At 48.3% G+C, this 26,030-nt stretch overlaps 1 protein-coding gene across 2 annotated transcripts in view; it reads left to right on the top strand.

Annotated features, from left to right (window-relative positions):
- Positions 1 to 26,030, top strand: part of DVL3 (dishevelled segment polarity protein 3) — a 64,306-nt gene that overhangs the window by 25,689 nt on the left and 12,587 nt on the right. For both annotated transcript variants that reach the window (XM_056849661.1, XM_056849662.1), the window contains exons 2-9: positions 9,840 to 9,909; positions 13,286 to 13,407; positions 13,599 to 13,705; positions 15,466 to 15,601; positions 17,972 to 18,065; positions 20,508 to 20,577; positions 23,417 to 23,556; positions 25,698 to 25,774. In XM_056849661.1, the coding sequence (XP_056705639.1) occupies positions 9,840 to 9,909; positions 13,286 to 13,407; positions 13,599 to 13,705; positions 15,466 to 15,601; positions 17,972 to 18,065; positions 20,508 to 20,577; positions 23,417 to 23,556; positions 25,698 to 25,774 (816 nt within the window). The remainder of the gene's footprint in view (positions 1 to 9,839; positions 9,910 to 13,285; positions 13,408 to 13,598; positions 13,706 to 15,465; positions 15,602 to 17,971; positions 18,066 to 20,507; positions 20,578 to 23,416; positions 23,557 to 25,697; positions 25,775 to 26,030) is intronic.

Below are 26,030 nucleotides of genomic sequence, written 5' to 3' on the forward strand. Positions count from 1 at the left end.
TCCGTTGTGGGGAGAGGAAGGGGAGGCAACTGTAATTCAGTTTGGGACTCCTTAAAGGTAGAGAAAATCGGGGTATAAAAACCATTTATTCTTCTGAAAAGGTGGGTGGGCATCTAGCATTCTTGAATCTGTGTTGCTGGCGGTATGACAGCCTAGCGATTAACCCTTTCCCTTACCTGGCAGCACTGCCTTCAAGTGACCTGGGTCGATGGCAGAGGGCACATGGGTTAATTCTTTCAGCACATCAGATCTGCTGTTGGGGGTGCAAAACTTAACCCTCATCTGTTCCTGGAGAGGGGTCCTTTCCTTCGGAGGAACAGGCCTGCCTGCCTGCAATTTGCCGCCTGTTCATTGCTGGCAGGAGTCTTAAATGCGAGCGGGCCACATGGTTGGCCGCTCTCCACGCTGCCTAATCTTGGTACTTACTCCGTGCCAGGGCTCAGCTGTGATGTACGAAAGGAATACTAAAAAGCCTTTGAACGTGAAGAATACTTTCCCCTTTGCTCTCGAGCGGGAAATAATGGCAACCAGCCCTTCGCATCTGAGACTGGGGAACGGCTTGTGGGCAGGCTAGAGCCCGAGTACAACTTGCTTTAGAAGTTAAGGCTGAAATCCAAGTGCTTATTTACTCTAATCTGGTGAACTGGGTTGGTTCCCCCACTCCTCTGCATGAAGCCAGCTGGGTGACCTGGGTCCAGTCACAGTTCTCTCTCAACTCTCTCAGCCTCACCTGCCTCACAAGGGGTCCGTTGTGGGGAGAGGAAGGGATGGAGAATGTTAAGGCTGAAATCCAAGTTAAGTTAAGGCTGAAATCCAAGTGCTTATTTACTCTAATCTGGTGAACTGGGTTGGTTCCCCCACTCCTCTGCATGAAGCCAGCTGGGTGACCTGGGGACAGTCACAGTTCTCTCTCAACTCTCTCAGCCTCACCTGCCTCACAAGGGGTCCGTTGTGGGGAGAGGAAGGGATGGAGAATGTAAGCTGGTGTGATTCTTCTTAAAAGGTAGAGAAAGTCAGCATATAAAAACCAACTCTTCTTTCTTCTTCTATACAAACTCTGTAATTGAGCCTCAATACAGCCATGAGGACTAGAACTTTCAAGCGCTGGTATGGCTTAGAAATGCAAGCTTCTTCACCGGGTGCCATTCTGGCCTTGGGAATGCAACCTGCACGCCGCCAAAGAACACGCTGCGTCACCGGCTTTACATAAAAAAATCCCTCCCCAGAAGCATTAAGTGGTGCAGTGGCTCTGTACATGCCTGAGAGATGTATGACATAAATAAAGCGATAAGGATACAAGAAGGAGCCCTGCTGGATCAACGGGTTGAAATTAAATCAAATGAGTTTCCGGCTAAACATTAGGAAGAGGTTTCTGACAGAGCGGTTCGTCAGTGTAACAGGCTTCCTCGGGAGGTGGGGGGCTCTTATAAGAAAGGCCATGCTGGATCAGACCCAGGTCCATCAAGTCCAGTAGTTTGATCGCACAATAGCCACCACGTGCCTCTAGGAAGCCCACAAACAAGATGACTGCAGCAGCACTATCCTGCCTGTTTTCCAAAGCACCTAATATAACAGACATGCTCCTATGATCCTGGAGAGAGTAGATATGCATCATGACTAGTATTCATTTTGACTTGTAGCCATGGATAGTCTTCTCCAGGAACATGCCCACTCTCCTCTTAAAGCCTTCTGAGTTGGCAGCCATCATCACATCCTGGGGCAAGGAGTTCCACAGTTTAACTGTGCTCCTCCTGCCTTGGAGGTTTTTAAGCAGAGGCTAGATGGCCGTCTGTCAGCGATGCTGATTCTGTGAATTTAGGCAGATCATGAGAGGGATGGCAGGAAGGTTTGCATCAATGTTTAGCTCTTGTTGTCCTTTCTTGCATGCTCAGGGGAATGCCGATTGCCACTTTGGGGTCAGGAAGCAATTTTCCTCCAGGACAAGATTGGCAAGAGATCCTGGTTTGTTTTTTTGCCATCTTGTGGGCATGGAGTAGGGGTCACTGGGGGTGTGGGGGGAGGTAGCTGTTATTTTCCTGCATTGTGCAGGTGGATGGACTAGATGACCCTGGTGGTCCCTTCCATCTCTATGATTCTGTGATCAGACCAGTGGTCCCAACTAGTTCTGCATGATGTCTCACATAGTGGCTAACCTATGGGTGACCAGCTCTGGTCTTCCATCGTGTAGTATTATACCAAGATCTCTCTCTCTCCCCCCCCCCCCACTGCTGCATAGATTATCTACCCCAGTAATGAATTATGTTTTATCTCCTGGCTTCAGAGCTCCCCTCCTCTACCCTCAAACCTCTTCCTCCTGCATCTGTTATGCATGCAGTTATTTGATGGGATGGAATAAAAGATGTAAATGGAGATGCCGTAAAATGCCCCGTTCAGATTAAATTAGTCCATTTGAGCCTCCACCCCGAGCACACTCTGTTTTATATATGCAGACACTGGTGTGTGGACAGAAGGCATCTTAATTAGGATGGAAAGCCCTGTTTGCCTTCTGGAATTTTCTGCCCATATTTTCCCAACGCTGTTTAAAGGCTGTTACTGCACTAGGTATTCCCAGCGATGTATTAAGAGTTTAAAAATGTTATAAAAAATACTGTTTGCACTTTGTTTGGCCCCTTTAGCTGTGAAGACGTCTTCCAACCATTTATAAACTGTGGTATCCAAAACCCCTTTTAAAGCAATGTTTTTTACAACATTTTCAAACTCTTAATACATCGCTGGGAATACAAAGTGCGGTAACCCCCAATGTCTGACAGGTAGAAAAATCCTGTCTGTGAAGGACTTCTACAACTGGAGGGGACTTGGCTTGCTCTGGTTTTTTGTCTCGGATTTCTAACTCTCCTTCTCTGTCTTTTTATTAAATTTTATAGCTAGTGTGTGTGTTAAGTGCTGTCAAGTCGCTTCCGACCCTACGAATCGATGTCCTCCAAATCGTCCTATCGCTAACAGCCTTGCTCAGGTCTTTCAAACTGAGGGCCATGGCTTCCTTGATTGAGTCAATCCATCTCATGTTGGGGTTTCCTCTTGAGGGGGCCTTTAAAGTCGGCTTCCTTGTTTCCAAATCCAGCTGTAGTGGTTTATTCATTTACTTTATTAATTGCCAGTCTTTCTTGCTGAGACGCAAGATGTCAGTCAAACAATGAGACATCGGTTAGACAACATAATGGGATTAGGATTACAGCAGTCGGAAACAAAACACGCGGTATGTGCTGTGATATGTTAGCCAGTGTGCTGAAATGGTTAAGAGCAACGGACTCAAATCTGAAGAACCATGTTTGATCCCCCGCTCCTCCACATGAAGCCTCCTGGTGACCTTGGGCTAGTCACAGCTATCTCAGAACTCTCTCGGCCCCACCCACCTCACAAGGTGTCTGTTGTGGGGCAGGGAAGGCAGCAGTCATGCTAGGAAAAGTTGAAGGCAGCAGGAAGAGAGGAAGACCCAATGAGAGATGGATTGACTCAATAAAGGAAGCCACGGACCTCAGTTTGCAAGATCTGAGCAAGGCTGTTAAAGATAGGACGTTTTGGAGGACATTGATTCATAGGGCCGCCATAAGTCGGAAGCGACTTGACAGCACTTAACACACACACACATTCCAACCTGAATTTGGCAATCCTACCCCACCCCCCACCCCCGCTCCCCTGCAGGTGGCCAGGGGGGACCTGACAACCCTAGGCCGTATTGTGCTTGAAAAGCAGAGGAGTTCTTAATCTATAAAGCAGGCCTTTGGCACTTGGATGCTACTCTCTAAGAAAGGATGGGCCTCTCTTAACAGTAACTCGGTCTCTGAGCCTCTCTTCTCATGGGGGCTAGCCCAGTAACCCTTGAAATCCCGTCCCCCTCCGCAGGCGTTGTCCCAAATGATCGCTCTGTCTTCCTCGCGTGGTTCCCATCTGGCAAAGAGACATCAAAGCCGATCCCATTCAAGGCAGGAACATATGGCTCTCCAGAAGAGAGAAGGGTTTGGCAGCCGGCAATATCCCAGCTGCTACGCGCCTCTCCTCCCCCCCCCCATGCGTAAAAGCACAATCGCTTTCATTCATGCAGCATGAGCTCTCCATAAGTTGAGGGAGGGGGAAAAGGCAGTTTGAATATCCGGCAGCATCAGACAAGATAAACATGAGCTCTGAGATCAGTTACAGTTACAGTAATTAAAGGAAGGAACGAGCCGGGAGACGGATCCTCTTAACATTTGGGATGCGCTTTGTCAAACAGTGCCGAAGCTCAAGGCCGGCTGTAACCACTTCCCCATCCAGACGTGACGTGTGTCTGAATTCCAGCCAAGGGCACCTGAGGTCACCTGAACAAGGGCTTGGACTGGAACCTGAAGGGCAGCAGGCAGAAGAGGACCTCGCCCTGTCGTCCAGACAAAGCCCAGAGACCAGGCTCCTTGTATTCATGCCCTGCCTGGTCAGTCCAGTCTTACACTGCCTGCAGGCCCCACACCCAGATTCCTTCTGTTCTTGAAGACTTGCGTGGGTGTCGGCAGGTTTCACCACTTTAATTTTCTCCAGGTTGTCCACGTTGCTTTTCTGCTGCGCTTTTGTGTGTGCATATCTGCCACTGCCATCTGGGCCGGTTTGCATTTTTTAAATTCCCCAACTGCATTTGCATGTGCGTGGCGTTTTGTTTTGGGGGGATGCTGAGAATCTCGGCACTTCTTGAAAGAGCGAAACGCACGCGCAAGCAAGATTCTAGCCCTCAATGCTGTGGAAATTGGCTTGAAAACACCCAGGCGTCTCATGTGTTAGTGGTTGTAATTTACACGGGTTGCAGAAGCCCGTTTCTCGTCATCGAAACGGCGGTTTTTCCAAGAGCAGAGAAAGCACAGCGTGGACTCCTGTTTTTCAGATATCCTGGTAACATGGCCTTCTTCGGGTGGGGGGGCTTTGCTTCTCCGTAGTCTGGCAATCAGAAGGGCTAGGGAGGGGCCATGTGGCTGTGTGCAAGAGCGTCTGCTTGGCATGCAGAAGGTCCCAGGTTCAATCCATGGCATTTCCAGTTAAAAGATCTGGCAGTAGGTGATGTAAAAGTCCTCCACCTCAGACCCTGGAAAGAAGAGGAAAAAGAATTTGTTTTTATATGCTGACTTTCTCTTACCACTTAAGGAAGAATCAAACTAGCTTACAATCACCTTCCCTTCCCCTCCCTACAACAGTCACCCTGTGAGAGGTAGGTGAAGCTGAGAGAGCTCTAAGAGACCTGTGACTAGCCCAAGGTCACCCAGCTGGCTTCACATGGAGGAGTGGGGAAACAAATCCAGTTCACCAGATTAGCCTCCGCTGCTCATGTGGAGGAGTGGGGAATCAAACCCGGTTCTCCAGATCAAGAGTCCCCCGCTTCAAACCACTGCTCTTCACCACTACGCCACGCTGGCTCTTACGCTGGCTGCTGCCAGTCTGAGTAGGCAGTGCTGACCTTGACGGACCAAGGGTCTGATTCAGTATCAGGCAGCCTCATGTGTATTTAGGATTGTATCACCAACCCTCAGAAAGTAAATCTGTTTATCTGAACCAGTGAGTGAAGTTGTTAAGAACAGAATTATGGGGCATTCGGTGATTAATCATTCTAAAGTGATCAATTTCTTTCTTTTGGAGCAGGGGGGACTTGATTCTCCACCTAATTTTTCATTTTTAAAGGCGTCTCATTCAGATGATTGTTAGGTCGTTCATCTGGGCAGCCTGGCCCGCGTCTCTGCATCTCCATCATCTTAACCTCACCCGGCAGTCCTGAAAATATAGGATGCTTTCCCTCTCCTCAGACTCTCTTTGTAAACCATAAAGACCAGACTTTGGAAAGTGGGCAGCCGGGGGGCTGTCGTTCCTTGCACAGACGCAAAACTGGCAAGCCCACAGCTGGATCTGAGAATAAGATACAGCAAATTAGAAAACCGTTTGCAGATGGGGCTGGATTGAATCCACATCTGTTGGACTTTGAGTTTGGAGGCGGGGAGGAGGGGGAGATGGTCCTTGCGCCGAGTTCTAGGGAGGGTGCGAGAAATCTGCTCAACCTGGGAATAATGGAGCAGAGGACACAATAGGGGAATTACAGCATAGTATAGACACTGAGATAGTTCTGGAATACCTGGCTACTCTTAATGAATCCAAGTCTCCTGGGCCGGACGAACTGCATCCAAGGGTGTTAAAAGAACTGGCTGAAGTTATTTCAGAACCACTGGCAATAATCTTTGAGAATTCATGGAGAACAGGAGAAGTTCCAGCAGATTGGAGGAGGGCAAATGTGGTCCCCATCTTTAAAAAGGGGGGGAAAGAAATCCCAAACAATTATCGCCCAGTCAGCCTGACATCAATACCAGGTAAAATACTAGAGCAGATAACTAAACAGACGGTCTGTAAGCACTTAGAAAGAAATGGCGTGATCACTGACAGTCAACATGGGTCTCTCAAAAACAGGTCATGCCAAACTAATCTCATATCTTTTTTTGAAGGAGTGATAAGTATGGTAGCTGAAGGGAATGCTGTAGATGTAGTGTACCTTGATTTCAGTAAAGCCTTTGATAAAGTCCCCCGTGATCTTCTTGAAACAAAGCTAGTAAAATGTGGGCTGGACACTGCTTCTGTTAGATGGATTGGTAATTGGTTGACCAACCGAACCCAAAGAGTGCTCATTAATGGCACAACATCCTGGAGAGGAGTGACCAGTGGGGTTCCACAAGGGTCTTTCCTGGGACCGGTACTATTTAATATTTTTATAAATGACTTGGATGATGGGATAGAGAGCATGCTAATCAAATTTGCAGATGACACCAAGTTAGGAGGGGTACTTAAAACCCCGGAGGGTAGGGTCAGAGTTCAGAATGACCTCGATAGAATGGAGAGCTGGGCCATAAGCAATAAAATGGATCTCAATAGGGAGAAGTGTAAGGTACTTCACCTAGGCAGAAACAACATAAGGCTCAGGTACAGGATGGGAGAGAATTGGCTTGACAACAGTTCATGTGAAAGCGGTCTGGGAGTCTTAGTGGACCACAAACTGAACATGAGTCAACAGTGTGATATGGCAGCTAATAAGGCCAATGCAATTCTGGGCTGCATCAATAGGAGTATTGTGTCTAGATCAAGGGAACTAATATCTACCACTGTATTCTGCATTGGTCAGACCTCACTTGGAATACTGTGTCCAGTTTTGGGCTCCACAATTTCAGAAGGATGTTGACAAGCTGGAGCGTGTCCAGAGGAGGGCGACCAGAATGGTCAGAAGTCTGGAATCCATGCCCTATGAGGAGAGACTTAGGGAGTTGGGTTTGTTTAGTTTGGAGAAGAGAAGGTTGAGGGGAGACATGATAGCCATGTTTAAATATTTGAAGGGACGTCATGTTGATGAGGGAACTAGCTTGTTCTCTGTTGCTTCAGAGACTAGGACATGGAGTAATGGATTTAAACTAAGAGAAAAGCGATTCCACCTAAACATTAGGAAGAACTTCCTGACTGTGAGGGTTGTTCGATGGTGGAATGCACGGCCTCGGAGAGTGGTGGAGTCCCCGTCTTTGGAGGTCTTTAAGCAGAGACTGGATGGCCACCTGTCGGGAGTGCTTTGATTGTGGGATCCTGCATGGGGGAGGGAGGTTGGGGTCACTGGGGATGGGGGGGGGAGGTAGTTGTTAATTTCCTGCATTGTGCTGGGGGTTGGACTAGATGACCCAGGTGGTCCCTTCCAACTCTATGATTCTATGAAATCAACCCAACGAACGTGGCTTGGAAGCTGGCCCGCACACTGCCGTATTCCTTTCAGAAAAATATTCCAGGCCATGCTGCAGATTTAAACCCGGCTTGGGACGTGTTTTCGTTTCCCTGGGCCCTCTCCTTAGGTCCGCTTGCAGAATTGTCGTCTTGCGGTGTAGTGGTTAAGAGCGGTGGTTTGGAGCAGTGGACTCTGATCTGGAGAGCTGGGTTTGATTCCCCACTCCTCCACATGAGTGGCAGACGGTAATCTGGTGAACCGGGTTTGTTTCCCCACCCCTGCCCATGAAGCCAGCTGGGTGACCTTGGGCTAGTTGCAGCTCTTTTGTGGGGAAGGGAAGGTGATTGTAAGCCTGTCTGAATCTCCCTTAAGTGGTAGCGAAAGTTGTCATATAAAAACCAACTCTTCTTCTTGTCGGCATTCTGAGAATGACGAGATTTTTGTTGTGTGGTATTTGGCAGATCTTAGAAGCTATGGAAGGTCTGCTCTGGTTAGCATTTAGACGGGCGACCACCCAGGAATTCCAGGGTGGCCACACGGAGGCACACGATGGCAAACTACCTCTGAATGTCCCCTGCTTTGAAAACCCTACTTTGAAAATCCTACGGGGTCTCAACAAGTCGGCTGTGACTTGACGGCACTGTCGCCACCAAAAAGAGTAGTCCCCAACGTTCTTTGGTTGGAGCCACTCCGATTTAAGCCAGCTTGAAACTAGTGCTGAGTTTGGTGTGTGGACATGCTAGGCTCTCGTAGCTGTGGGGAGTGAAACAACAGTTAGAGCGGTTCCTCGGTGGAACAGGCTTCCTCGGGAGGTGATGAGCTCTCCTTCCCTGGAGGCTTTTAAGCAGAGGCTAGATGGCCATCTGTCAGCAATGCTGATCCTGTTACCTTAGGCAGATGATGAGAGGGAGGGCATCTTTGCCATCTTCTGGGCATGGAGTAGGGGTCACTGTGTGTGTGTGTGTGGGGAAGTAGTTGTGAATTTCCTGCATTGTGCAGGAGGTTGGACTAGATGACAATTGTGGTCCCAACTGTGATTCTATGACATTGGACTTCTTCATTCAGCCCAAGTCTACACGTTTATTATTAGTAATAATTGCATGCCATCAAGTCGCAACCAGCTCATGGCCACCCTGGGACCATGGAGTTTCCAAGGCAGGAGGGGAGCAGAGGCGGTTTGCCATTGCCTGCCTCTGTGTAGCAACCCCAGACTTCCTTGATTGTCTCCCATCCAAATACGAACTGTGGCCCACCCCGTTTAGCTTCTAGACTGATGAGATCGGGCTAGCTGGACTGTCAGGCTCTTAGCATGCCACCCTAGTTCCTCGGACTGTACATGCTTATTGCCCTCTCTAATGCAAGGCTCCCCAGCGTGGTGCCTGTGGGTGCCATGGTGCCCACCGACCCCTTTCCTGGCACCCACCAAGTGTTTTTAGGAAGTGGGCAGGGCCCGGTGGGGCGTTTGTCGAGCAAGGCTTCTGGTTGGCCATTGGAGATTTTATTGGCCGTGCAGTTTTTTAAAAAACGCTGCTTCCACCACAGCACAAGGGTCTTCATTATGTGACTGAAGGTAAGCTGTTGCAGCCATTTTGTAGCTGCGCCCGTTACACTGGGTCAGAACTCATAAGAACATAAGAAAAGCCATGCTTTGTGTGAAGAAATGCTTCCTTTTATTCCAAAGGTGCCCACAGGGTCAGAAAGGTTGGGGACCCCTGCCCTAATGTTTTGACCACTCACAGAGCTCCAGAAGCCTCCCCCAATAGAGCTCCATAATCCAGTTGCGTGAAAATTGAACCCCCCCTCCCCTCTTCATGCCCCACCCTGCCTTGTTTTTTAAATTTCAGGCCCTTCTCTTGAGTGGGGCTTGGCAGTGGTCTCCCATCTGAGGGATTTAGCAAGCTCCCACCCTGCTTGGCGTTGGCGATTCTGCAGCATCGGGCGTGCCCAGAGACCACCTGCCGCACCCCTCTCCCTGTCACAATAAATACCCTTGGGGATTTGCGGGGAGGCAAGCGCAGCTTCTTATGTTTTTGTCCTAGAATGAGGCTCACCGCTCTGTTAGCACTTCTTCATGGGTTGGTCTGATATATCCTTTTTGTCGCCCCCCCTTTTTTTCTTACAGGGTTGTGAAAGAAGAAATCTCAGATGACAACGCCAAGCTTCCGTGTTTCAATGGCCGGGTGGTATCTTGGGTAAGCAGGCATCTTGACTTGGGTCTGTTTCTGTCTCTGGGTCGGCGGCTGTGGAAGCGAGTCCCTTTCTTCCTAATAATGCCATTGCCAGTGAAATGTCTCAACTAATAAGCCCAGGTTGACTGGGATCACGAAGAAGAAGAGTTGGTTTTTATATGCTGACGTTCTCTGCCATTTAAGGAAGAATCAGACTGGCTTACAATCACCTTCCCTTCCCCTCCCCACAACAGACACCCTGTGAGGTAGATGGGGCTGAGAGAGCTCTAAGAGAGCTGTGACTAGCCCAAGGTCATCCAGCTGGCTTCATGTGGAGGAGTGGGGAATCAAACCCGGTTCTCCAGATCAGAGTTCACCGCTCCAAACCACCTCTCTTAACACTACACCACACAAATAATGCCATCCCCAGTGAAATGTCTCAACTTCTTCTCCTCCTCTTTCTAGAAAAATGGGGCATAAAAACCATCTCTTCTTTTTCAAATAAGGATTCAGATATATTCAGATTTCTTAGTTTCTTCCAGTTGCACACAGCTGAGGTTTCTAGGCACCGCCTCCTTGTTCTGCTAACTGCAGAATCCTGGAAGGCTGGCCTGTAGCCTTCCGCTTCCTATCAGGACAGCTGGATTCTTGGAGCGAGAGGCGGCCCCTTCCTTCGTACCCCGTTGGCCGGCTGCTCCGATGATCCCCTGCGACTTTGCAAATTGTGCGTTGTTCTGGGGCCAGACAGCCAAGGAGCTATTTTGAGAGGCTGAGGGTGGCAGGGGGAGAGGTTGCGTCAGAGTCTGGCCAGTCGGCTCAAGGTGTTTGGGATTAACAGGGCTGTTAATGTGTGTGTCTCTGTGTGTGCGGAGGAAATCCTGGCATCGGGCATACTGGTGGAGAGCAGGTTGGATTCTTTAAGAGGGGGTTTCAGCCAGTTGCTCTGGTGAGAATGGCTTGTTCCCCCACCCACACACACCTAAAGCGGCAACTTTGCCTTCATCACTGCCTCTAAGGGCGTTGCACACAAAGAAGCCTTTCCCCCTTTAAGGCATAGTTAGGGGAGGGGCCATGGCTCAGTGGTAGAGCCTCTGCTTGGCATGCAGAAGGTCCCAGGTTCAATCCCCGGCATCTCCAGTGAAAAAGGACCAGGCAAGTAGGTGATGTGAAAGACTAATTTAGTTTTTATTGATTGTCAGTCCTAATCGGAGGTTTTAAATTGCGGTATTTTATGTGGATTTTTAAAAATTGTTTTATTTGCACTGTAAGCTGCCTTGAGTTCTGCAGGGTAGAAAGGCGACTAATAAATGCTTTAAATAAATAAACTATTCTACTCAGTATATAAAGTTCAGCCCACACAGGAAAAACAGATAACATACCAGTGTTGCGTGGCCTGTTCCTTGAAGTGCTAATTTTCTGTGAACGGGGAGGGTTTTTCAAAATTGCAACTTCCCACTTGTAAGAATAGCTGTTCCATGAGATTGGCTAAGACATCTCAGTGGTTTTTTTTTTTGCGGGGGGAGTTGCCTGCTGCCCCTCCCATGATGTCCTGCTTCCACCACCACCTGGGGGCCAAAGCAGGTAATCTTCCTTGCATTCTCCCCCCTTCTTCTTTTCTAAAACAACATGGGAAGAAGAAGAGGAGGAATTGGTTTTTATATGCTGACTTTCTCTACCTTTTAAGGAGAATCAAACCAGCTTACAATCGCCTTTCCTCCCCCCCAACAACAGACACCCTGTGAGGTAGGTGAGGCTGAGAGAGTGTGACTAGCCCAAGGTTACCCAGCTGCCTTCATGTGTAGCAGCGGGGAAACAAATCCAGTTCACCAGATTAGCCTCTGCTGCTCATGTGGAGGAGTGGGGAATCAAACCCTGTTCTCCAGATCAGAGCTCTTAACCACTACACCATGCTGGAGAATCAAACCAGTTTACAATTGCCTTCCCTTCCTCCCCCCCAACAACAGACACCTTGTGAGGTGGGTGGGGCTGAGAGAGTTTGGAGAGAACTGTGACTGGCCCAAGGTCACCCAGCAGGCTTCATGTGGAGGAGTGGGAAATTGAACCCAGTTCTCCAGATTAGAGTCCACCGCTCTTAACCACTACACAACGCTAAGCTGCATCTACCCCATGTTTGTTAGATCCTTTCCCTCTTGCAAGAGTCTGGCCACCATGGTCCTTGGCAGGGTTGCCGAGGCAAACGGAACGGCGGCCTGGCCCTCCCGAGCGGAAGGAGTCTCGCAAGAGGTTGGGAAGCACAGCAGGACATGCCCATTGCATGCGGGTTTTTAAAACGGGGCCCGGGGTGGAGGGCACAGAGAATGTTTTCCTTCGGCTCCTAGGAGGGGACTGACATTTTGGGGCCGGGGAGAGGTGGTGGCGAGCGGCGTCCAGACGCAAAACGTCTGCTTGGGCACTGCCTACCACCCGAAGCGACACTGGTGAGAGTCATGCTTCCTATCTCGGTGAGAATTGGCCCCCCTCTCGTCAAGCGCTCCTGTTAAAACGAGCAGGGAACAGGTGATGCCGTCCTCTCTGCTGCTGTGGGTTGGATCTCGGCCAGCTTGGCTCCAAGGTACACAAGCTGGGAGCAAGGCCCTCGTTCATTGTGGGGTCACGAAATCGATCCGGTGTGGCGGGTTGCGAAAACGTGTGTAGGCTTCTGGATCTTCCCCTCTCCTCTGAAAAACGAGGACTACACCTAAAAAAGGATATGATCTTGAGAAGGTGCAGAAAAGAGTGACCAAAATGTTCAGGGGGCAAGAGCGACTGCCCTGTGGGAAGCGGCTGAAACGCTTAGGGCTGCTTTGCCTGGAAAGAAGGCGGTTAAGGGGAGACAGGATAGAGGACTATAAAATTATGCATGGTATTGAGAGAGAGTGGACAGGGAGAAGCTTTTCTCCCTCTCTCATAATACCAGAACGCGGGGTCATCTGCTGAAGCTGGAGGGTAAGAGATTCAAAACTGATCAAAGGAAGTATTTCTTCACACAACACATAGTTAAATTGTGGAACTCCCTGCCCCAGGATGTGGTGATGGCTGCCAACTTGGAAGTCTTTAAGAGGGGAGTGGGCATGTTCATGGAGGAGAGGGCTATCCATGGCTACTGGTCAAAATGGATACTAGTCATGATGCACACCTATTCTCCCCATGATCAGAGGAGCATGCCTGTTATATTAGGTGCTTTGGAACACAGGCAGGACAATGCTGCTGCAGTCATCTTGTTTGTGGGCTTTCTAGAGGCCCCTGGTTGGCCACTGTGGGAACAGACTGCTGGACTAGATGGGCCTTGGTTTTATCCAACATGGCCTTTCTTATGGTCTTATGTTCTTATGTATGTTCTAAGACTGTACTTGCATGTCCAAACGAGTTTGCTCTTCTTCCACACCCTCTCTCCTTCCAGCTGGTGTCTGCCGAGGGTTCACATTCGGACGCCGGATCAGTCTGTGCCGACAATCAGCCAGAGCTCCCGCCTTCAATTGAGCGCACCGGAGGCATCGGGGACTCGAGGCCTCCTTCTTTTCAGTAAGTTCCTGGGGGAGGCATAAAGAGGAACCTTCGCTTAAGAGCGGAGCGATCTGAGCAGATTCCCGAGGCATGGTGCCATGGTCAGCTCAGCCGAGGACACTACTCTTAAACCGCAGGCTCTGGGGAGTGAATCTGGAGAAGCGTGCGAGCACCTGTGTTGTCTGCTGTTACACCTTTTCCCTTTGCAGCCCCAACACTGGAGGGAGCCGGGAAAACCTGGATAATGAGACGGAGACAGACTCGGTGGTGTCACTGCAGAGGGAGCGACCACGCCGAAAAGACGGGCCTGAGCACGGTGAGTCTGGGCTTTAACTGAAGACGATGGTGGTCCCCTCCAGTCTGAATTGGGAGGCTCTTCCGGACAGCCTGGGGTACTGATCTGTGCTGGTATCACAGGGGCAGAGGTGAAATCGCAAGAGGTCATAGTTCCGCTGTACACAGTGTTGGTCAGGTCGCACCTGGAGTATTGTGTGCAGTTCTGGAGGCCTCGCTTCAAAAAGGATGTGGACAGAATGGAGCGGGCGCAGAGGAGAGCGACCAGGATGATCAGGGGCCTGGAGACCAAGCCCTACGAGGAAAGGCTGAGGGAGTTGGGAAGGTTTAGTCTGGAGAAGAGGAGGTTGAGGGGGGACATGATTGCTCTCTTGAAGTATTGGAAGGGCTGTCACTTAGAGGAGGGCAGGGAGCTGTTCCTGTTGGCAGTCAGTCTGAGGAGGAGGGATGTGTTCCCTTAGAAGGGACTCCCTCCTTACATGATGGGTCAATATTGTGGACAGAATCGAGCATGTGCAGAGGAGAGTGTCGAGGATGATCATGGGGCTGGAGACCAAGCCCCACAAGGAAAGGCTGAGGGAGTTGGGGATGTTCAGTCTGGAGAAGAGGAGGTTGAGGGGGGACAGGATTGTTCTCTTGAAATATTTGAAGGGCTGTCACTTAGAGGAGGGCAGGGAGCTGTTCCTGTTGGCAGCAGAGGATAGGACTTGCAATAATGGGTTTAAATTGCAGGCAGAGAGGTACCGGCTGGATATTAGGGAAAAGTTTTTCACAGTAAGAAATGTTACTCTTACTCGGCTACCTAGGGAGGTGGTGAGCTCCCCCTTACTGGCAGTCTTTAAGCAGAGGCTGGACAAGCACTTGACAGGGATGCTCTAGGCTGATCCTGCATTAAGCAGGGGGTTGGACTAGATGGCCTCTATGGTCCCTTCCAACATTATGATTCTGTAAAGGGCCCCCCTGCCTTGGGAAATCCTTCATAGTTGTCCTAACTAGAACTTGTCATGTCATGTTAGAGAGGGGCCATGGCTCAGTGGTAGAGCATCTGCTCGGCACACAGAAGATCCCAGTTTCAACCCCCAGCATCTCCACTTAAAAAGGACCAGGCAGTAGGTGATGTGAAAGACCTCTGCCTGAGAATCTGGAGAGCTTCTGCTGGTCTGAGTAGATATGCTTTGTGGAAGAGCCTCTGCTTGGACACGCAGAAGGTCCCAGGTCTGGTCAAAAGGACCATGCAGTAGTTGATGTGGAGGACCTCTGCTTTGGGCCCTGGAGAGCTGCTGCCAGTCTGAGTAGACAATACTGACTGGTGGACTAAGGATCCAATTTGGTATAAGGCCTGTTCACGTGTTCACAGATCTCTCCTGTAATCTTCTATACCAGCTACTCCACCTCCCAGACCTCTCTCTTTCCACAGGTGTCCAATGATTGTCACTTGGAACACCCATTAAAACAGTGTCCAGGAATTTGTATCTACAAAGCGGTCACACTTTTAGTGGGCATAGAAGTCCCCAACTGGGTTGAAAGTCCCTGGTGTTTGGCTGTTCTGCCACTTAGGTTAATGTTTTTTTTTTGCTCGTTTTTTAATTTATTCTGCCTGTATGACGCTTCAACTGTATTTGAAATTAATATTTACTGTTTGCGTGCTGCTTTGAAATTTTGGGGCAGGAAAAAAAACACAAACCCGCTTGGGATCCTGTTCAGAGCAAGCCGATGTCCGTGCGTGACTGTCGGAAGGCCCTCTTGTGATGTTTGACTGTCGATCCTCTTCCTGTCCTCCAGCGCCCAGGGTGAACGGGACCACCAAGGGGGAGCGGCGACGGGAGCTCGGTGGCTATGAGAGCTCTTCTACCCTCATGAGCAGCGAACTGGAGACCACCAGCTTTTTTGACTCGGATGAGGATGATTCCACCAGCAGGTCAGAAGGAGCTCGCAACCAGGGAGGATGAGGCTTCTCCTGTGGCTAGAGGCTGGTGGAAGATCTCAGATAAGGGGCACTCAGGATCCTTTCCCCCCTCTTCTTAAAGTGCATGGGGTTTGGGGGCAGGTACAGGAAACTCAGATTCGGAGTCAAGATTGCCCCTCCCTGGCATTCAAATAGCTGAAACATGGCATAGGTTCTCCAATAAGTTTTCTGAGGAATCTGCTTTAACTACTCTTAGGGCTGTTTAGCTTGGAAAGAAGGCGGCTAAGGGGAGACATGATAGAGGTCTATAAAATTGTGCATGGTTTGGAGAGAGTGGACAGGGAGAAGTTTTTTCCCCCTCTCCCATAATACTAGAACGCGGGGTCATCTGCTGAAGCTGGAGGGTGAGAGATTCAAAACAGATAAAAGGAAGTATTTTTTCACACAACGCATAGTTAAATTGTGGAACTCCCTGCCCCAGGATGTGGTGATGGCTGCCAGCTTGGAGGGCTTTAAGAGGGGAGTGGACATATTCATGGAGGAGAGGGGTATTCATGGCTATTAGTTAGAATGGATACTAGTCATGATGCATACCTATTCTCTCCAGGATCAGAGGAGCATGCCTATTATATGAGGTGCTGTGGAACACAGGCAGGACAATGCTGCTTCAGTCATCTTGTTTGTGGGCTTCCTAGAGACACCTGGTTGGCCATTGTGTGAACAGACTGCTGGACTTGATGGACCTTGGTCTGATCCAGCAGGGCTTTTCTTATGTTCTTAAGGCACCCGTTCTGTGTGTTTAAGGAGCGTATAGGTGTTTGTGTATTTAAGTGATTATCTTTTCAGCATGTAAGGACATCCTAATTCTCAAAGATTGGCAGCGTGAGTGTTAGCAAAGCAAACTCGGGATATTTGAACTGGTACCCGGCTCAAAGTTGACTCAGCCTTCCATCCTTCCGAGGTCGGTAAAATGAGTACCCAGCTCGCTGGGGGTAAAGGGAAGATGACTGGGGAAGGCAATGGCAACCCACCCTGTAAAACAGAGTCTATCTAGTAAATGTTGGGATGTGATGTCACCCCATGGGTCAGGAATGACCCAGTGCTTTCACAGGGGACCTTTACCTTTTTTTAATATAGTTAACAATTAATGGAGACTCTATTGCCTTTTTATATATGTAAAAACTTCTTCATATATCACGAGTAACAAGTTTGCCTCCTTGTAACAGGTAAACTCTATGCTACTCGTGATATAAACTGAAACACGGAGTTAACCTGTTACACAAAGGAGGAAAACTTATAAAAATGGCTGTAGAGTCTCCCTTCATTTTGTATTAAAAAGTATTTATTTGTAAGACTTGTATCACAAACGTAAAATTTACCCTTGATACGTAACTATATTACTGAATTGATATTCATGTATATACAAATACATTCATGAATATATTACCGTGAGTTTTGAAAATAATTCCATATTGGTTGGGTACCAGTTGTTATATGGTTTGTTTCAGGGAGGCTAACAGCATCAATATTATACAATAAAATCACATACGATAAAGCAACATACAATGTGCAGTAAAACCAATCCTACCTTTATATCCCCAGCATGCAAAACCGTTTCTTTGGCATTGCTCTTTTAAAAAAAAAATTTAAAAATAAAAATAAAAATAGAACACATACATTGCATAGAATCATAGAGTTGGAAGGGACCACAAGGGTAATCTAGTCCAACCCCCTGCACAGTGCAGGAAATTCACAACTACCTCCCCCACATACACACCCCAGTGACCCCTACTCCATGCCCAGAAGATGGCCAAGATGCCCTCCCTCTTATGAGCTGCCTCAGGTCATAGAATCAGCATTGCTGACCGATGGGCATCTAGTCTCTGCTTCAAAACCTCCAGGGAAGGAGAGCTCACCACCTCCCGAGGAAGCCTGTTCCACCGAGGAACCGCTCTAACTGTTAGAAAATTCTTCCTAATGTCTAGACAGAACCTCTTTTGCATTTTCATATACATCACACACCCCTTAAATTCAATTTCATTCATTAAATTTCCTTAAACTAATATTTCATACACATCGATCTATCTATCTATCTATCTATCTATCTATCTATCTATCTATCTATCTATCTATCTATCTATCTATCTATCTATCTAGTTATTATTAATTGTTGTTGTTGTAATTAGTATATTAATTATAACATTTTTTGAGGTATTTACTTTGATCCATAATCAAAATATATCTTCCAGCTCTTCTGAAATTCTTCCATCGGTCTTCAGTTCATAACATTGGCGTTGCTCTTTTTGTTTTTCTGCGCGAGGGGTGTCCTGGCGCCTTCCCCGCCGGCAGCCTTCACGCCTCACTCTCGCCTCTGCCTTGCAGGTTGAGCAGCTCGACGGAGCAGAGCAGCGCCTCCCGCCTGATGCGACGGCACAAGCGGCGCCGGCGGAAGCAGAAGGCACCGCGGATTGAGCGGGTGAGGCACCTGGGGTTTTTTTGCTCTTCGCCCGTTCTCTAGGACTAGGTTAAAGCGAGTTGTGCCGTCAAGGGAAGAGCCTTTTGGGGCCCTTGTTTACCCCCTGCCTTCGGAGGTTCAATCTACAATCCATCCTCGATGTGGGCACCATGCGGGTTGTGTCTTGTTTGTTTTTTGCCAGGACTTGTTTAGGTGAAGAAGATTCATGTTTTTTACTTATAGTCCACCTTTCACACTTAGACTCAAGGCAGATTGGTGGAAAGTGTCGTCAAGTCAGGGCCAACTAATGGCCACCCCATGGGGTTTTTAAGTCAAGAGATGAACAGAGGTGATTTGCCATTGCCTGCCTCTGCATAGAGACCCTGGACTTCCTTGGTGGTCTCCCATCCAAATACTAACCAGGGCCGACTCTTCTTAGCTTCTGAGATCTGACAAGATAAGGCTAGCCTGGGCCATCCGGGTTAGGCCAGATGAACAGAGATGGTTTGCTGTTGCCTGGCTCTGCGTAGAGACTCTGGACTTCCTTGGCGGTCTCCCGTCCAAGTACTAACCAGGGCCAACCCTGCTTAGCTTCTGAGATCTGTTGAGATCATGCTAGCCTGGGCCATCCCAGGTGAACAGAGGTGGTTTGCCATTGCCTAACTCTGTGTAGCAACCTTGGACTTCCTCGGTGGTCTTTCATCTGAGTACAGACTAGGGCTGACTCTACTTAGCTTCCAAGATCAGACAAGATCAGGCCAGAATGGGCCATCCAAACCAGGGCAAAGGTGGATTACAAAATATAAAAAAACCAGGCTCCACCAGGCATCATGAATCATTCAGTAGGTAGTGCAGGAGGATTGAGATTACAGAATGGGTAACAATGTAGAAATAAAAACCTGTCTAAGGCATGATATTCCATAATGCAAAAAGTGTATTATCGAACGTGTAGTATCGAGTGCCAGCATGGTGTAGTGGTTAAGGTGTCAGGCTAAGTTCGAATCCACACTATGCCATGGCAGCTTGCTGGGTGACCTTGGGCCAGTCACACTCTCTCAGCCTAACCTCCCTTGCAGGGTTGTTGTGAGGGCAGAAAAAAGGGGGAGAAGCGAATGTGGTATGTCTCTTTGGGTCCCCATTGGAGAAAAAGGTGGGATGTAAGTAAAGTAAATAAATCAATAAATAAGTGGATGTGATCGCTTGTGTACCCCGCAAGACCATTTTTCCTCTGCCCCTTTAAAAAGGTTAGCATTGTCCACCGCCCCTCCATAAGGAAAGTGGAATTTTGCGATGTTCTATAAATGATGCCGTGCTTTCATAATTGTTTCATAGCATGATTCATTTGGTCTGCTTTTACTCATTCATTACCAGCCGCTTTCCCACGAGTTCAAAAGGTCTTACAGTAAATGAAATACCACTTGAAACAAAGTAATGACATTTACACGCACCCCACGAAACCCCCAAAGACGACAAAGTAGAACAGTGACCACTGGCATAACCAACTGGTGTAGCTTAGCTCGCACGCTTGCGTTGAGCAGGCCTAAAGCAAGCTGAACTAGAAACGTCCTAGAATCCTCTCAAAAAAGTAGAAGAGTTGGCTTTTATATATCAAATCGGCTTACAATCAGCTTCCCTTCCCCACCCCACAACAGACACCCTATGAGGTATGTGGGGCTGAGAGAGTGTGACTAGCCCGAGGTCACCCAGCTGGCTTCATACGTAGGAGTGGGGAAACAAATCCAGTTCACTAGATTAGCCTCCGCCGCTCATGTGGAGGAGTGGAGAAACCAACCCGATTCACCAGATTAGTGTTTGCCGCTCATGTGGAGGAGTGGGGGATGAAACCCAGTTCCCCAGATCAGAGCCCACCGCTCCAAAACACCACTCTTAACTACTACACCATGCTGTTGCGTTGTGCCCTTGGGGTGTAGTAGGGGGAAATCATTTCACTGCCTTGGGGCTACCTCACAGACACCCTGTGAGGTAGGTGGGGCTGAGATAGCTCTATCAGAGCTGTGACTTGCCTAAGGTCACCCAGCCAGCTTTGTGTGTAGGAGTGGGGAAACCAACCCGGTTCACCAGATTAGCCTCCGCTGCTCATGTGGAGGAGTGAGGAATTGAACCCTGTTCTCCAGATTAGAGTCCACCGCTCCAAACCACCGCTCTTAACCACTACACCACGCTGGCTCCCCCTGAACTACCGAATTTCCTCCTCCTTCTCTGGAGGGGACACGAGACAGATCTGCCACCAACCTGACTGCTGAGAAAACTACTCAGAGGCCGATGGCAGTGGAGCCATAGAACATTTGAACACAGAATCATTGAATCATAGAGTTCGAAGGGGCCATATAGGTCATCCAGTCCAGCCCCCTGCTTAATGCAGGATCAGAGCATCCCTAACAGGTGGAGGCAGCGGACAGAGGGGAAAGTGGGAAGGCCTCATTCTCTTTTCTCCCGTCCTAGTCTTCGTCCTTCAGCAGCATAACGGATTCCACCATGTCGCTGAACATCATCACAGTCACCCTCAACATGGGTGAGTATGGGGAGATGCCCTCTGGTCCCAGGTTGGGTCCCTTACCCAGGTTTGGTGAATGGGCAGAAGTGGGGAAGCTGCTGTCGAGGGTGGAGCGGCACAGGGTAGGAAGCACCTGTCAGTGTGAATTGCATCAACTGGGATCCCGTGTCGAGCTGCGGGCAGAGAGTGAGGGCTGGAGGCACGAAGCGTAGTCTGGAAAGCAGTCTGAGGTTGTTCGCTGTCCAGGCAGAATCCAAGATATCAACACAGGCGAGTGCAGTCCATGGCGTGAGTCAGGTACAGTCCAAGAAATCAGGATGGCGGGCATCTGAAGTATAACAGGGAGGTAAGGCCGATAACGCAGGGAGGCTCGTGATGGGTTGCTGGCACGGCAGCCAACACAAAACCCAAATAAGTCAACTTGAATGAAGCAACACAAATATAATGACATCTCACAAGACTAATAACACGTGTTATACTGTGTTCAACGTTACACAGTGAATATAGTCAGTCAAGTCAAAGAACTATACAAATTGTCCATTAAAGTACTGTATATGGAATAAAGCAGCGGTGTTGAAACATAAATTCAGCGAAGAGACAACTCTTTCATTTGAATGAGGGCAGCCAATAACATGCCCTGCCTTACAGTGGCCCCAGCCACTTTCTGAAAAGCTCAGCAGTCACCAAGGGAAATGTGGGTGCCAGTTTGGGGAACCCTGGTGCCGTCCAATACCTGGTCCAGTTGTGCTTAAAGCTTTCCCAGAAGGTTTTTCTTTTGAGCTCTCCTGCCTGAAGCTCCTACAAGTTCCTTGTGAGGCCTGGTTCACCCCCAGGAGGTACATATAATTAGGAAGGCTTAAAAACGAAAGCCTGTCCGCCCAAAACAAATTGTTCACTTCTGAAAGATTGATGGCTACGCAGAGCATTGGGCGGACAGAATGAAAATGGATAAAAACTATGTTTTTACAAGGTGGTGTCTAGTGTACGACAGTCTGTCATAAATAAATTTATTTAATACAGTCCCAAGACCAATAAAAATTGAATCAATATAATGATACAGGCTTCCAGTATATCAGATAACTTAGGAGAAAAGAAATATTTAAAATTATAAATTCACAGAATTATACATTATCTTTACAAAAATTATAGCTAAAAAGCCTTTATATGGCTTACCCAAGTTTTCCTAGTCTTGTAGGCTATCCATCCAAATTTGGCGGCTTTAAAAGTGATCCCTTGATTCTTAGCTGCTAGCATAACCGACAGAAGAGTCCTAAATTTTTCTTGCATATTTGCATTATTTTTTTTTTGCCTTTGTCTTTGTTCAAATGATCCATCCCTCCTAAGTAGCTCAGGCCTAACCTCTGAGTAGCAACTTACAGGGATTTTGTTTGTCACGGGTCCAAATTACTCCTTATACAGTCTCGGTTGACCTTTGTTGTTTCTTTTCCCCTCTGTGACTTTGGTGCGTTTTTATATTCTGTTCATCTACAGTTTCTGTGCTGGCCGTGTAAATAATATCCATCTACTTGCGGAGGCATCACACTAGGTGTGATATTTTTTTAGAAATTTACTTCTTTACCACTATAGGGTCCCTTGGCCAAGTGTAGCAACCGGCAGGAGGGTTGGGGGAAAAGGACATGGGGTGAATGACATCACCTCCGTCACCTCCAGGTACAACCTGGAAGTCACAGTTAGTACCGTAGAGTTTCCAGCAATTCCTAGAGCTAAAATATATGCCAAAACATAAAAACAGCAATTAAAACATAAGGCAGGAAGGAGGGATCACTGAGGGAATACCAGATGAAACAAAAAACGGTCTTCAGAAGATGTTGGTTAAAACGCCTAGGGCTGTTTAGCTTGGAAAGAAGGCAGTTAAGGAGATACATGATAGAGGTCTGTAAAATTATGCATGGTATGGAGAGAGTGGACAGGGAGAAGCTTTTCTCCCTCTCTCGTAATGCCAGAACGCAGGATCATCTGCTGAAGCTGGAGGGTGAGAGATTCAAAACAGAGGAAAGGAAGTATTTCTTCACACAACACATAGTTCAATTGTGGAACTCCCTGTCCCAGGATGTGGTGATAACTGCTAACATGGATGGCTTGAAGAGAGGAGTGGACATGTTCAGGTAGGAGAGGGCTATCCATGGCTACTAGTCCAGATGGATACTAGGCATGATGCCTAACTATTCTCTCCAGGATCAGAGGAGCATGCCTATTATATGAGGTGCTTTGGAACACAGGCAGGACAATGCGGCTGCATTCGTCTTGCTTGTGGGCTTCCTAGAGACACCTGGTTGGCCATTGTGAGAACAGACTGTTGGACTTGATGTACCTTGGTTTGATCCAGCAGGGCCTTTCTTATGTTTTTATGGTGGATGGGGCTATCCATGGCTACTGGTCCAAATGGTTACTAGTCGTGATGCATACCTATTCTCTCCAGGATCAGAGGAGCACGCCTATTATATTAGGTGCTTTGGAACACAGGCAGGACAATGCTGCTGCAGTGGTCTTGTTTGTGGGCTTCCTAGAGACACCTGGTTAGCCACTGTGTGAACAGACTGCTGGACTTGATGGGCCTGGGTCTGATCCAGCAGGGCCTTTCTTATGTTCTTATGGCGACAGAAGGGGACAGACGAATCTCCCTAGGGAGAGAGTTCCAGAGTTTTGGTACCATGACCAAGAAGGCTCTCTCCTGGGTTGCCCCCCCACTTAGTCTCAGGAGGTCAGTGCGTCCGAAGCAGGGCCTCCAAAGATGATCAGGTTGGGTCAGGTGGGTTTTAAGGCTAACCGACAATTATTAGGTGCTGCCCATCGGTTGGGCGCTGTTCTGACAGGCCCTATCCTCTCCTTTCTGCAGAAAAGTACAACTTCTTGGGCATCTCCATCGTCGGCCAGAGCAACGAGCGGGGCGACGGTGGCATCTACATCGGCTCCATCATGAAGGGAGGAGCCGTGGCGGCGGACGGAAGGATCGAACCGGGGGACATGCTCCTACAGGTGACCATCCTTTACTCCCAGAGCCGTGACGGCAAGATGGCTCAGAGCTCATATGCCAGGGGCAGATTAAAAGTTGGTTGGTTTGCGTGTGTGTGTGCGCGCGCTGTCAAGTCACAGCTGAATTATGGCGACCCCATAGGTTTTTCAAGGCAAGAGACATTTGGAGGTGGTTTGCCATTGCCTGTCTCTGCATGGGCTGAGAGGGTTCTGAAAGAGCTGTGACTAGCCCAAGGTCACCCAGCAGGCTTCGTGTGTAGGAGTGGGGAAACCAGCCCAGTTCACCAGATCACCCTCCGCTGCTCATGTGGAGGAGCGGGGAATCAAACCCAGTTCTCCAGATCAGAGTCCACCGCTCCAAACCACTGCTCTTATCCACGACACCATGCTGGGTGTCCCTTTTATCTCAAACATAGATCGTAGTCGATCCAAACGAATGTGGTGGGTAACCACATCCAGCGCAGCTGATACCTAAGGGGCATGAGCAGCAACTGATGGCCCTGACGCTGTTGTTGCCTGAGGACATCCACCAAGGCTAATAACACTGTCAGTTGGTGAAAGTGTGTCAATACATCATAGTAAGTCAGGCTTTGCATAGAAGCTAGAATAAAAGTGAGCCAGCAGGACTAGCTTCGTGGGGGGATGAATCTCCCAATTCCATCAAGGAGACCCCGACAGAACGGCTCAAACCCCTTCGAATGCTTTGTTTGTATCTGTTCCGTTCATGATGACGAGATATGACAGCCATGGGTTTGGAAGGTATGAAATCAGTACAGGAGCGAAAGGATAAATATTACCAGTGCAAAAACCTGTATTAATAGTTACATATAACTCTGTGTATGTGTTAAGTGCCGTCAAGTCGCTTCCGAGTCATGGTGACCCTATGAATGAAAGTCCTCCAAGATGTCCTATCTTTGATAGCCTTGCTCAGATCTTGCAAATTCCTTTATTGAGTCCATCCATCTCTTGTTGGGTCTTCCTCTTTTCCTGCTGCCCTCAACTTTTCCTAGCATGACTGTCTTTTCCAGTGACTCCTGTTGTCTCATGACGTGACCAAAATATTATAGCCTCAGTTTAGTCATTTTAGCTTCTAGGGTCAGTTCAGGCTTGATTTGATCTATAACCCACTGATTTGTTTTTTTGGCAGTCCACGGAATCTGTAACACTCTCCTCCAACACCACATTTCAGAGGAATCTATTTTCTTCCTATCAGCTTTCTTCACTGTCACTTCAGCTTTCACACCCATACATAGTAATAGAAAATATGATGGCATGAATTAATCTAGTCTTGGTGGCCAGTGACATATCCTTACACTTCAAAATCTTTTCTAGCTCCTTCATGGCTGCCCTTCCCAGTCTCAATCTCCTTCTGATTTCTTGGCTGCAGTCTCCCTTTTGGTTGATGGTGGAGCCAAGGGATAGAAAGTCTTGAACAATTTCAATTTCCTCATTGTCAACCTTAAAGGTGTGTAATTCTCCTGTAGTCATTACTTTTGTTTTCTTGATGTTCAGCTGTAGTCCTGCTTTGGCACTTTCTCTTTTAACTTTCAGCAGTAGTTGTTTCAAATCTTCACTATTTTCTGCCAATAATGTAGTGTCATCGGCATATCTCAAATTATTAATGTTCCTCCAATTTTCACTCCACTTTCATCTAAATCTAACTCTAAACATATAACTCTAGCAACCAACAAACTGATCTCTACAGTAGACTATCCAAATATAATACATTCACAATAGAAAAAAGTCTCTCTATGGAGTGGAAGAGTTCATGTGAAGTGGTTCAATGCAGGAGTCCACTCTGCATAAGGCAGAGATACAAGGGGATACGGCCGTTTCGAATTCTTCACACAAGTTCTTCCTCAGTCCCACTTGTAATCAATATTTATCCTTAATGTTCATTCATCATTCATAAAATACCAGCTTCAAAATCATGCCTGCTATTCCATAATTCAGGATAGTCAGCTAGTTCCACATAGGGATGCAACAAGTGCAGCAGTCACTTGGAAACTTGGGTTTGGAAGGAGCAGACTAGCCCTCAAGGGCTTGAAACTTGTCCACTGAAAGATGAGAGTTCACTGGCGCTAACTCAGACCGACCGATCCGCATCTATGGAGCTCACACCTATTTTTTACCCCTATTTGCAGGTGAATGACATTAACTTTGAGAACATGAGCAACGATGACGCCGTGCGCGTGCTGAGGGAGATCGTGCACAAGCCGGGGTGAGTGTCCCTCCTTCTCTCCCCCCAAGTCACCCCTCTCCAGAGCAGAGGGTTCCCCCCAGCCCCACACCCCTTCCTGTAGTGCAGGCAATGCCTGTGAGCAACAAAGCAGCCATTGGTGATGGAAGCACGCGCTCTCTTTCCTAAGCAGTGCCGGCTGGTACCTCCTGTCCTGGGATGCTGAACGTGCAAAGTGGGCCCAGGGTGGAGTGTTCGGAGGACAGTTGAATTCGGCAAGGAAGCAAGCCCCGGGTGA

The sequence above is a fragment of the Euleptes europaea genome, chromosome 5 (assembly GCF_029931775.1).
Source record: "Euleptes europaea isolate rEulEur1 chromosome 5, rEulEur1.hap1, whole genome shotgun sequence".
NCBI classification, from domain to species: Eukaryota; Metazoa; Chordata; class Lepidosauria; order Squamata; family Sphaerodactylidae; genus Euleptes; species Euleptes europaea.